At 42.1% G+C, this 13,787-nt stretch overlaps 1 protein-coding gene across 1 annotated transcript in view; it reads left to right on the forward strand.

The window, feature by feature from the left end:
• DDC (dopa decarboxylase) overlaps nt 1-13,787 on the forward strand; it is a 163,272-nt gene that overhangs the window by 77,268 nt on the left and 72,217 nt on the right. The window contains exon 9 of the mRNA XM_082259855.1: nt 5,180-5,256. Coding sequence (XP_082115981.1) covers nt 5,180-5,256 — 77 coding nt within the window. The remainder of the gene's footprint in view (nt 1-5,179; nt 5,257-13,787) is intronic.

Here is a 13,787-nt window from a genome sequence, read left to right on the forward strand (position 1 = left end):
GTCTGATCCATCTGGAAATGGTCGCAGAGGAAGCAGACAACCCTTTTACGATGCCCATCCGTGAGAACAAATAGAGAGTCTGACTTCCTGAAAGACTCTGTAGCTGCCAGGTACACCCTAACTGCCCAGACCACATCCAAGGCCATTTCCTTCGGATGTGTAAGCCTTGGACACAGGGAAGGCAATACAATGTCTTCATTTAAATTAAAATCACAGACAACCTTTGGAAGGAAAGATGGACAGGGGCAAAGAACCACCTTATCGCTGTAAATCACCAGATAGGGTGAACGATAGGATAACGCCGCTAGTTCCGACACCTTGCACGCAGAGGTGATAGCCACCAAAAAGGCCACCTTCTGGGACAGCGTAAGCAAAGAAATCTCCCGAATATTTTCAAAGGGAGGCTTCTGTAGAGCTGAAAGCACCAAATTGAGATCCCAAGGTGGCAATGGAGCCCGCACTGGAGGGACCAAATGTTGGACACCCTGAAGAAAAGTACGTACCAAAAGGCCAAAGGTCATTGTAAGAAGACCGCCAAAGCCGTCACCTGGCCCTTGATGGTACTCAAGGCCAACCTGTGTTCAACCCCCATTGAAGGAAGGTTAGGATCTGAGCCACTGAAAAGCAGCAAGGATGAACCCTAAGCGACTTACACCACACAATGTACGTCTTTTATGTATGATGGTAGATATTCCTAGAAGAAGATCAACAGCTTTCAACAGTGTAGGAATCACAGAATCAAACCTCTATTCTTCAGCACCTGGCGTTCAACAGCCAAGCCGTCAAAGCAAGTGACTGTAAAGCAGGATGGGAGATCAGTCCTGGGGACAGCAGATCCTCCCTAAGAGGAAACTTCCAAGGAACGTCGACAACCAGCCGCACCAGATCAGCGTACCATGCCCGACTAGGCCAGTCCGGAGCCACTAAGATGACCGTAATTCCTTCTGCCTCAATCCTGCGTTCCAGGATTGGATGCACTTTGCCTTCCTTCCTGGGGACTGTGAACAGGTTTGAGTAAAAACCCTGAAAACGTTCTGAAGTCGGAACCGGGACAATCACCCCTTGAAGGACCAGGTCCTGTAAGCAGTCTGTGGACAGGCTCAAGTTGGAAGGAAAAAACCTTGCCGCGGAATAAGAGCGAAACTTGATCTTGTAGCCTGACTGAATGACTTCATGGACCCACTTATCTTGCACCAGGGAAGTCCATGGATCTGGAAACCAGTGAAGACATCCCCCCACCTTCATGCTGAAGGAGCCTTGTCCATGAGTCTGGAGAAGCCCAATTTTGGCTTGCCAGACCAGGCTAATTTGGATCCCCCTGAAGAGGCCCTGAAAGGCTTCGAGCCCTTGTCAGTCGACCCTGAGGGACAGAAAAACTTCTTATGAGCTGAGAAGGAAGGCCCACGTCTACAATAAGGTTCCTTGCCCTTTGTAGCCTGCGGAAGAAAAGTACTTTTCCCCCTGTGAAACCTTTAATTATGTCATCCAGGGTAGCTCCAAACAGGTGATCTCAATGGAAAGGAAGATCAGTCAAGGCCTTTTATGAAGTCTGATCTGCAGACCAGCACTTGAGCCAAAAGACACGCTGAAGGACCACTGCCAAAACAGAGAGGCGAGCCATCAGGGAAGCCACATCCAAAGAGGTCTCACAGATAAACTGCAGCCCCTGGACCAGCTGGTCCACCAGCTCAGCAAAGGCAGAGGGGAGCTGTCCCCCCCTCCTGACCACGGCGTAAGGGCCCAGCCCACTCAGTCAGAGTTTGCGACACTAGGGTAATTGTGAATACCAGCCTCATTGCCGAACCAAACAGAGTGTACATATTGCAGACCACAGCCTCCGTCTTCAGGTCAGCCAGATCCTTAAAAGCTGGGGACTCTTCAACCAGAATCATGGTTGCCTTGTTCAATCTGGAAACCGGAGGGTCCACCACCGGTGGCACAGTCCACTTCTTAAGAAGACTCCTCATAGGGGTAATGCCTAGTAAAGTGATTAGAAACCTTTTACAGCAATAGTTTTTTTTTTCTTTTGAGATATAGTTTTTATCATAATGAATAAAAAAGGTTTGTCTTAATCCTCTAACTGACACTCTTGCTGGACTACTTGGTCTGTTAAAGGAAGTTGAAGGCTAACAGACTTAAAGTAATAGAGCCCAAACAAAGAAAACTACCTCAGCTACCACATCTAAGGATTGGTATACTACAATAATACATTTTTGTTTTGGAGTTTAAAACCACTTTAAAAGTGGACTTGCACTTTGCTCATGCAGCGCAAAAAACAACAGGTTCACTTACCTACCACCCTAACTAGCAAATGCTAACCTTTCCTTTGCTCTGTTTGGCCACCGGTAATGGATTAAAGAAGCCCTGTGCAAGCTTTAGGTCACAACCTACACAGGGCTGAAGACTTCCGCTGCAGGAGCAAAGCACAAGTTCACGTTAAAGACAGCTTAAATCTAAAAATAATATATCAGTATTGAATTGTATCAATTATACTTCAACCTAGCAGCACTTAGGCCGTTGTTTCAAATCAGAACCAAGGCACTACCTGCATGGAGTTTGCATGCTCTCCCTGTGCCTGTGTGGGTTTCTACCAGGTACTACAATTTCCTCTCACAGTCCAAAGATGTATTGGTAGATTAATTGGCTTCTGTCCAAATATATGTATGAATGTGAGTTAGGGTCCTAAGATTGTAAGCTTCTTGAGGGCAGGGACTGATGTGAATGTTCAATATACATGTTATGCCATATGTAAATTAAAGTGGAACTTTAGTCAGAAAATGAAGTCCTGCTAAATCACTTCAGGCTGGCCCATTTTGCAGGTATAATTATGTAAATATTAAAAATAAGTATCTATACTGTTTAAAATCTAGTAATACACTGTCTCACCCTGCTCTGCACATGCTCAGTTGCTCTCCATTTTAGGCATTTTTAGGCAATGCTGAATTTGTAGAGGCCGATCTGCTGACAGTCTTAAAGCAGAATTGAACCCTCCTATCCTTTAAAGCCAAGGAGGCTGCTTCTGTTTAAACTGCAACTGCCATGGTGCTGCACATGTGATCAGTTTTGACAACAGCCATTTGATGGTTTGACAGTTTGGTTTTGGACACAAGCAAATGTGATAGTTAGCAATCCTGGCATTCCAGGAATGTAACTGTTTCTTAAACCATTAAATTAATGGGGTTTTCCTGTTGTCCACTCTCTCTCTCTCTCTCTCTCTCCCCCCCCCCCCGCTCTTTTCTGACCCTCCTCGGATCCTCCCCTGATTGCTGTCTCTTGTCTCTTCGCTTGCCTTCGCTTGCCTCCTGGCCCCCCTTTTCTGTCCCATTGCCCCTCTCTGCCCTCGTGCTGAACAAAACAATTCACTGGAGTTGTGCCTTATCTCTTTACATTTGTCTCATTAACTGTTACTTTATTGTGCTCAATTGTGCCCTGTTACTCCCTCTAAAGCACTTTATACCACTGTATGCCTTGTGTTGTCCCATTGTACACTGTGAGATTTTTACTACCCTGTATTTACACTTGTTTTGGTTGTTTGTTGTTGTTTGACTTTGTTTAAACTGCATAAAATTAATAAAAACGTTTGTTAAAAAATTAATGGGTTTAGTTCCACTTTGTAATTTACTGCTGTTTGGGGGCTCTGGGCTTCAGCAAAATGGCAGCCTCCAGAAAGAAGCAAGTTGTTATGGGTAAAGTTCTGCATTAATGGTGCTATGTAAGTACCTGTAATAAATAAATACAGAAGGAAAAGAAATATGATCTGAAGTAAACACTAATGGCAAACCTCCATCCCTGATAAGACATACAAAGAGGAAAGCGTGGGTCATGGGACTTTGTGTGAGGTCGGCCATTATATTAATAAACAAGATATATATATAATCATAGAATAGTAATTAATAATTTATTGGATATTCCATAATAAACAGTTATATAAAAGACACAAGTAAAATATATTATAGACATACACAATTAAAAGACTTGACATAACGTAGATAAGTTCCATGTATAAAAATACATTCCATATTGTCTAAACAAATACATATCATAAGAATTATATATCGATACACGATATATAATTCTTAAGATATGTATTTGTTTAGACAATATGGAATGTACTTTTTATATATGGAACTTATCTATGTTATGTCAAGCCTTTTAATTGTGTATGTCTATAATATATTTTACTTGTGTCTTTTATATAACTGTTTATTATGGAATATCCAATAAATTATTAATTACTATTCTGTGATTATATATATATCTTGTTTATTAGTATATTGGCCGACCTCACACAAAGGCCCATGACCCACGCTTTCCTCTTTGTATAAATAAATACTCTTGCAGGGGGCAGTAGTGCTCAAAAAAATTGAATGTGTACTTCATGTAGCCAGCAGTGCCAAAGCAGAAGTTGACAACATTGAGTATTCTTCGGATTATATGAGTAATGGTTAATCCCATGGGAGGATACGAAGACAGAGATGGAACCATATAGGAGAGGTGAGACAGTTGTCGCTGGAAAAGGCAAGGTTACATACAAAAATGTTGGACAGGGAGCCATATAGGCTAAGCCTGGCCTTGATTATCATTTATTATACCATGCAAATGTTTAATTTATGATTGTTGGATAATTAATCACTAATGAATATACAATACAGATTTTTAGTGAAATGAGTTCTGTCTATCCTAGTGCAAAGGTATGCAACCAATGTGTCAGGGGACCTTATGGGGTTCCAGAATACATGTCCAGATTAGATTCATTGCACGTTGTTACCTAGAAAAAAAAATACCAACACTTGTCAAAAATGACAATGCTGGTACTCTAAAATTATCTTTATACCACTGGTATTTTTTTTAACTGTATCCGTAACACCTGTCAGGTTTTTATTGTCATCTGTGTCCTGTAATATCCCCATAGGAAGATGTCTCTTCTACTTCTGTTTTAGTAACAACTCAAAATGTTGGATTTATGCATCCTTTTCAGTTTCGGTGACAGTGGTCACTAGGACAAAAAGAGAAGATAATTCTCTTCAGCAAGGACAAAGACAGTAACATAGTACTAATCATATTAGTAATCATCATCTGACAGGGATGGTAAGCCTTTACTAGTCTATTCAAAACTAAAAATGTATAAAAATTTTATTTTTATAGCTTCCTAACCAGCATATTTTACTTTATCACACAGGGTAAAAAAAAGATCCGACTTAATAGGTGCCTTTAAACTCGACCCTGTCTACCTTCAACATGACCATCAAGAATCAGGTTAGTCTATTCATTTGAAGTACTGTAAATACTGGCAAAGATATCCCTATATTTGTAGACAAAGATCTATTCTTACCATGAGTGGAATTAAAACTAAAATCCTAATCATAGCTATACACTTTCAATGCGAATTAAATGAAAATTAGGTTTAATATACATTTCTTTATGAACTAAATGGAGATGATGATCATGGGAAATAAGTATTTGTTTTCCACGATCATCAGCTTTATCTAGAGGCCATCTGGCAGTATTTTTCTTTATTCACTCTATTCATATACCAAAGATCATCCGACCTGGAGAGAAAAAGCTTAGTAACATTCAATTTTGCCAGCATTCACACAAAACAAAAGTACATGTAGCTTCACAGGATAATTAGCTCTGAGAAATTTTTATAGATGCACCCTTATAAGTGTGTATACTTGTGGGACAGGCCAGTTAGTATGTGTTGCATTTGGTACTCATGGTGTGACTACATAAATTTCATTTCCAAATCATACAGGGGTTGATTTACTAAAACTGGAGAGTGCAAAATCTGGTGCAGCTTTGTATAGCAACCAATCAACTTCCAGCTTATTTTGTCAAAGCTTAATTAAACAAGCTGAAATTAAAAGCTGATTTGCTACCATGCACAGCTGCACCAGATTTTGTACTCTCCAGTTTTAGTAAATCAACCCCACAATATCTAAGTAGCTTTAACCTTAGAGTCATTAATGTATGTAGCCCCAAAAGCTGGTCTGTACATGTGTACATTGCATGGAGCCCTCAATGAAAATTGCATTTGTTTCAAAAATAGAAATAATGAAAGTCATTATATGTAGCCCAATAGTGTGTATGCATTTTTTAAGTAAGGGATGCCCTGCTAGCAGAATAAAAATTTCAGAATTATAATTTGTTGGAAAGGGAGGTATTTAGAGTAGGGAAAAAAAACAAAAAAAAATTGTGCCATATGTGGATTTAATAATAGGCACAACATCTCACCACTATACTGCAAAAGGGAACAGTTGATCAGCATATATTTTCTATTGATGAATACACATGTCAGTTCAGATTTCCAGAGACCGCATATACAGCCGCTGCACATCATCGTTACAGTTACAGTATGTACACTCATTGTTTCTCCCTGCGGGACAGCAAACAAGGAGATGTGCAGTATAAAAGAACAGTAGCATCTTGTGATGATACTTGTCTGTCAAATGTTCACGAAAAACAAATACAAATGTATTAGCATCAGGAGTCATGGGATGGAAAGAAGCTTTAGGGCTTGTACAGAAATAGCCTCATTTTACTTTATAGAAAGATTTTTACATGGATTTAAATTCTAAATACAAAGTGTATACTTTTTTTTTTACCTTTGTACACAAAAGGTAAATTATATAAATGTACCTTTTTTTGTACAAAGCTGAAAGACCTATTTTATGACAAAGGTGTGTTATGTTACCTCATTTGATGTTCTATGGGAGAGCCAATAGAAAGATGTACAGTATTTTCTTTTGTATATTGTGAAAGATGATGTCACGCCGAGTAAATAGATACCCAACATGTTACGGTTTAAAATTGCGCCCCCACGTGGGATGGCGACAAACTTCAGTCAATAGAGATCTCAATAGGTGATGCTTTAAATTTTTTTAACGGTTACCAGTTTAGAGTTAGAGTGTAGCTCTTCTTTTTAAATTATTGCCCACGCTCTGGTGATCGCGGTGCTACCTCACATGTGTGGTTTGAACAGCGATTTCATTCGCGGCTCGACTTCCGTATGCATTTTTTTTTGTGCGCAAGCTAATGGTGACGGGGGCGGCTAAAATTTTTAATTTTTTTTTCCTATTTATTTTATAATTTTTTTTAACTTTATTACAGTTTTTTTTAAAAAAAATAAAAAATCTGATCACTTTTATTGCTGTCACAAGCAATGTAAACATCCCTTGTGACACCAATATGTAGTGACAGGTACTCTTTATGGAGGGATCGAGGGTCTAAAAGACCCTAGACCCCTCCACTACACTTCCATGTATGCAAAACGCCAAAAACGGCGTTTTTGCATACAGCCGTTTTTTAAATTTGCCGCCTTTTGCAGCACAGTAACCCAGAAGTGACGTCATGGACGCCGCCTCCGGGTTACATCATCGGGGACGCGATTAAAGCCGTTTCCGGCATTGATCGGGACTCCATCCAGCCGGCGGATGTGACGGCTGGGTGCTCGGGGCTCCCGGTGGGACGGGAGCCCCGAGCAAGGTCACGGAAGGCGGCGGGAGGGGGTGGCCGTCCCCTCCCGCTCACCCGGGTAACGATCGAGCGGCTTCCGAGCCGCATTGGACGTTACCGACGGAAAGCCGACCGTTGGCTCTAAACCACGGTACCAGGATGGTGTCTCTAGCTAGAGGCATCATCCCAGTATACTACCGCAAAGTTTGCCGACGTACCCCTATGTCCCTTTGCGGTAAGTGGTTAAGATCCCTTTCACACTGAGGTGCTTTTCAGGTGCTTTTGCACTAAAAAAGAAAAACGAAAACCAATTTCCATAAAATGAATTAATGTTTTCTGAAAAACTCCTGCAAGCAGCATCTTTGGAGTGCTTAGAAAAGCGCCCCTTTCCAATTAATCGAATGGGAAGCACCTCAAAAACACCTGAAAAGCGCACAAAAAGCGCCTCAAAATAGTTCTTTTGAGTCACGTGACCTTTAAAAAACGCACAGATACCGCCTCAAAAGCTCTTGAGAAGCACAGCAAAAGTGCCCCCAATTTTATAGGCAGGTTTAAAGCACCTCAGTGTGAAAGCAGCCTTAGGGCTATACTCACACTTAGAGCCCTTTCACACTGAGGCGCTTAAAAACTGCCCATAAACATGCTTAGCGATTTTGCAGTGCTTTTCAGGCCTTTGCGGTGTGCTTTGTTTTAAGGCACATGACTCAAAAACTGCTTCAAGAACCATTTTGAGGGGCTTTTCAGTCACTTCCCATTCATTTCAATGGAGAGGGATGTTTTTGAGGCGCTTATTTTAGCGGTCCAAAGATGCTGCTTGCAGGATTTTTTTCATCGCCCCACCCCAGTGTGAAAGAATTATTGATTTTAATGGGAATAGGTTTTCATGAGCTTTTCAGGCGCTTTTTTTTTTTTTAGCACCAAAGCGCTTGAAAAGCGCCTCAGGGTGAAAGGGCTCTAAAGCAGATTTATTTTACCTTTCAGGAATATATTTACTTTAATTTTTAATATAATAATAATAATAACATATAGTAATCTATTTAAATTTACAGTATACATTTACATCTATGTACAAAAAAGACCCATTTTGTGGTCTAACATTGTACCCCATTTAATATTATTGTTAATAACGTACAGTAAAAAGTAAAGTTATCCCACAAACATAGAAATGTGGATGCTGCTGTAGCTTACTTGCTTCTAAAGTGCAATCTATGGGGTTGTCATCCAGATCCTAGATCCTGTGTTCAGTAACTAGTGAGTCACTGACCTGGAACAAGCAAGTAGTATAGGAATTTAGACCATAACGTTGTTGCTGGCTGCAGGCCTACTCCAGGTCAGTGACTCACTAATGCCCCATACACACGTGCAGATTATCTGCAGACTTTTGTCTGCAGACTTACCAAAACCATATAATATGAGGTCAAACCTAAACACTTTCAATTTGTATGCAATCCGACAGGCCCTTGCACTACATAGAAAAGGTAAGTCTGCAGACAAAAGTCTGCAGATAATCTGCACGTGTGTACGGGGCATAAGTAGTAAAGATGTAGTCAAGATGAGAGCCCTGGAGCTTACACCTTTAACCCTTTCAGTGACCAGGGGGTCACTGATGCATGGGTGCACAGACCAAATTAGACAGCCTGAATATGCATCGGTTAACTTGTAAATAACTCTATTTGCCTACCTAATTTTTTACGTTTTTTTTTTTTTTTTTTTTTAAGACATAGATTTGGAACAATGTTTTAATAAATACCCTGCTGAATTAATACAAATGAAACAAAATAAAAAAAAAACATGTAAGGCCTTTCTACACTTGCAACTCATGCATTTTGCTACATGAAAATGCATTTTAACTAGAGATCCCAGTCGTTCCTTACGTGGCGGAAAGCAAGAGGAAAGTTTATGGGCCTATTTACATCTATGCCTGTGCATTACCACCTATGTTACATATTTACATAGTTACTGACTCTGAGGTTAGCCCACACAGACCCCCCCAATTGACGTTACAGATTTACTGTCGCTGCTGGTCCCAATAATACCTTCTGTCCTTTGTTCCCTCCTGACTGACTCTACTTCTGAGCCCTCCCCCCCATCTCCTAGTTTAAAAGCGCCTCCAACTTGGTGGACATCTTTCTCCCCAAAAGAGCTGTACCATCCCCATTAAGGTGCAGCCCATCCTTACTAAAGAGCCGGTAGCTGACTGAGAAGTCAGCCCAGTTCTCAGGAACCCAAACCCCTCCTTCCTACACCAGTTCCCCAGCCGCTTGTTAAGTTCCCTAATCTCCTTCTGCCTCTCTGGTGTGGCTCGAGGTACAGGCAGTTTTTTTTAGAGAAAACCACCTTGGGGGTCCTATTCCTCAATCTATTCCCTAAGTCCCTGAAATTGTTCTTTAGGATCCTCCACCTTCCTCTTACTTGGTCATTAGTGCCCACATGGACCATGACCGCCGGGTCCTCCCCAGCCCCGCCCAATAATCTCTCTACCCGATCCGCAATGTGCCGAACTCAAGCACCCGGTAAACAACATACTGTTCGGCTACCACGATTGTTTTGACAGATTGCCCTCTCTGTCCTCTTGATAATTGAGTCCCCCACTACCACAACCTGTCTAACCTTTCCTGAGTCTCGGCCCCCCTCCTACCTGGAGCCGCCGCTCCCCTGGCACTGCCACCCCTGAGCTGATATCCCCATCAACATGCAACTTGGCAAATTTGTTAAGGCGTACCAACTCAGGACTGGCCTCCCTGGCGCTCTTCCCTCTACCCTTCCTAACTGTCACCCAACTGCCTACCTCTGTTGTCTGTGTCTCCTCTACTCCTCCCTCCTCTATGCTGACCCCTGCCAGCACCTGATGGGCAATGTCCAAGCTCCTTTCCAGGTTGTTGATGCTACGCAGTGTTGCCACCTTTTTTTCTAGATCCAGGATCTGGGTTTCCAGAGAAACAAGTCGCTCACATCTTGCACAGCAGTATTCGCCCTCGATTGGTTCTTCAAGGAACGCATACATGGAGCAAGAAGTGCACTGAGAGGCATCCCCAATCCTGTCGGACATTATTACCCACTACTCTATGGGGATAATTAGTAACGACCTGCTATTCCTTACCTACACTACCTCTATCTCCCCTGGTACTCACCGGTTGCTAAGGTACTCACCAGTCGCTAAGATACTCACCAGTCCTCCAAAGTACAAACCAGTCGCAAGGTGCTCCCTGACAGACGGTTACTCCCAGTCGCCCGCTACTCAGTCACAAGAAAGTCGCCCTCTACTCAGTCGCAAGAAGGTGGCCCGCTACTCAGCCCCAAGAAAGTCGCCCGCTACACAGCTGCAAGAAAGTCGCCCGCTACACAGCTGCAAGAAAGTCGTCCGCTACTCAGCTGCAAGAAAGTCACCCGTTACTCAGCTGCAAGAAAGTCGCCCGCTACTCAGCCGCAAGAAAGTCGCCCGCCACTCAGTCACAAGAAAGTCGCACGCTAATCAGTTGCAAGAAAGTCGCACACTAATCAGTCGCAAGAAAGTTGCACGTTAATCAGTCGCAAGAAAGTCGCACGCTAATCAGTCGCAAGAAAGTCACACGCTAATCAGTCACAGTCAAAAGTTACTCCCCCTGCAGACCTAATCCAGCTCAGTCAGTCATAGATCACAGTCACTTATTAACCCCCCCCCAATCAGCCGATCAGCTGATCAGTCCCCTACTCACATCCGTCCGCCACTGCCGCTACCGCCGCTCTGTCCCCAGTCCCTGAGGTCCCCTGCAGCCGCACTCGGCTTCCTTGTGCGGCTTCCCCACATGTGTCACCCGTGGCTCCTCCTCCTCCTTCTCTCACACACAGGTCCCTCGCTGTTCGCAGCAGCTGCTGCTGCTCTGCTCCGTCCACACGGACACACTGCTTCCGGGAACGCTCTCTCTTCCCTGCTTCCGGGAATGCACATCCACATAGCACATAGAAAATAAATCCAGGCTTATTAATTATTATTATTATTATTTTTTAATGGGATGGATTTCCTGGAGGAGTATAGTCCTTTATGAAGCTCAATTTTCACTTATTTTAGTGTATGTATTGGGTGTCAAAAATGATTCTTTTTAAATAACAAACATCATACTTACCGGTGCTCCTGGCCACTCCATTCTGCCAAGTGCCCCCATAGCCAGAAGCTTGCTATGCGGGCATTTGAGCAGGCTCGCTTCCAAGCCACTGCCCTGTGTGTCCATTCAGACATGGAGCGTGGCTCAGCCCTACTCTCTCCTCATTGGCTCACTGGCTATGATTGACAGTAGCGGTAGCCAATGGCTCCAGCTGCTGTCTCAGCCATTGAGGAAGAAGAAACCCGGGAGAGCCACTGCTCTCATGCACATTGCTGGATCAAGATGGAGCTCAGGCAAGTATTAGGATGGGGGGATGGGGTAAATATTAGGGCTGGGGGGCTGCTGCACACAGAAGGTTTTTTACAATGCAATGCAATGCAATGCATGAAGGTAAAAAAGCCTAAGCCTTTACAACCATTTTAATTGCTGACTTTGATGGAGAAATTTACTAAACTGCTTTGTGAACACAGTTTGTAGATTAACCCTTCATAGATAGGAGTGTGCAGCTACTTGCACTCCTAGATGTGAGACTCCGCTATTGCTTTCTCTACTGAGAGTCTGGATCCGGAGTGCAGTTTGTAAACAAATTGCCCAAACCTATATTGCCCATACTGACTGTTTTTTTTTGCTTTCTCTACGCATTCACTGTGAAGACAGTGACCCTGAATTACTAGAGCAGTAGAGAATGTTCATTTTTACAGTGAATTTTCACTTATATTAGCACATTGTCACCTCATTCGCTGAACTAAGTAAAAGTTCTCTTTGAAAATGAATTTTCACTTTATTTAGTGAAAGGGGTAATGTTGTGCAGATTTATCCAGTCATATGTGTGCATAGCTCTTTTTGTTTTAATTTTCTTTACATGTGACTGGGTGTTCTTTCCAAAGAGAATTTTCCCTTTTTTTTCTTCCCATTTTCTAATATAAGTAAAAGTAAAAACTCACTTTGCAAGGTAAAAATTCTCTACTCCTTTAGAAAATCAGAGTCGGTGTTGTTACTGAGAGGGCAAAGAGAAAAGTGGGTAGCTTGAGCAATGACGATTTTCTTACAACCTAGTAACAAACCTCATATGATCACAAGGCCAGAGCTGACACTCTGGACCCAGATCATTAGTATCATCAGGGAGCCGCCAGAAATAGCGCAGTCTCATATCCAAAAGCACACCAAAAAAGAGTACACTAGTATCTGTGAAATTTCTCTCCGAATGGGAAAACTCAATGAAAAACATTAATCTACAAATTCTGGTCATGAACTAGTTAAACAAATAGATTCTTTAAAGTCAGCAATGAAAGTCCCCATATTTTTATCTTTACAAGTCTTTAAATGTGGATTTTATGGCACCCAATACCCTACAGCATTTGCCAGACAGGAAATCGTGCCAATTTCCAATGGTCAAACACAGCTGTAGACAGAAAGGTTATAATCACTGCTACATAAATACACACTAAGTCAAGAGCATGCCTCACTGTCAGAAAAAGAGTGTAAGAACATAAGAGTCATTAGTGGCTACTGATTTACAGCACCATTTAATTAGAGCACATCATAAGCCCCCAACCTATACTAATCTGAATTTAGAGAGTACAATTGAGATGATTGGAGGCCAGTCATTGAAAATTAATGCACTTTAATTAGGAAGTATAAATGCACAAATTACATTTAAATTCACAATTTTTGCTGTAAGTGTAGCCCATGCCTATACTATTAGGTTTGTAGTATTTCTCCATCTGGAAGACAACGGTCTATTCTTGCCTTTAATGTCTTTTTCAATGCAGACATTTCTTGTTTCCAATAGTGAGCCATTCCAAATCATTATAGTGCCTTTCTTTTTTTTGCTCCTTGAATTTACTTGTCCTCAATAAAAGTTACTGTCCTCAATAGAAGTTCTCCTCCAATGACAGCTTACATCATTATGTAGTAATCAGGTACTGTAAAATTCCTGGGAAAGATTTCAAAGAAGAAGAATCAGCAAGTTCCAGAATGAGAACTGGGAACTGTGTGTATGTAGCCAATAGAATGGTCTTAGCACAGCAGGGATGAGAGAATGTGCAGCCCAGTCTGCCAAGGTGATGGATTTTGCAATGCTTTTTTTTTGTCAAAGCCTAATTGAACAAGCTGAAGTTAGAAGCTGATTGGCTACTATGCACAGCTGCACCAGATTTTGCACTCTTCAATTTTAGTAAATCAACCCGAAAGTGTAGGGAGCAGGAGTGCATGATGCACAGAGTGCAAGATTGTGTAGTGCACAGAGCG

Source organism: Pelophylax lessonae (assembly GCF_965119305.1).
Source record: "Pelophylax lessonae genome assembly, chromosome: 5".
Lineage (NCBI taxonomy): Eukaryota > Metazoa > Chordata > Amphibia > Anura > Ranidae > Pelophylax > Pelophylax lessonae.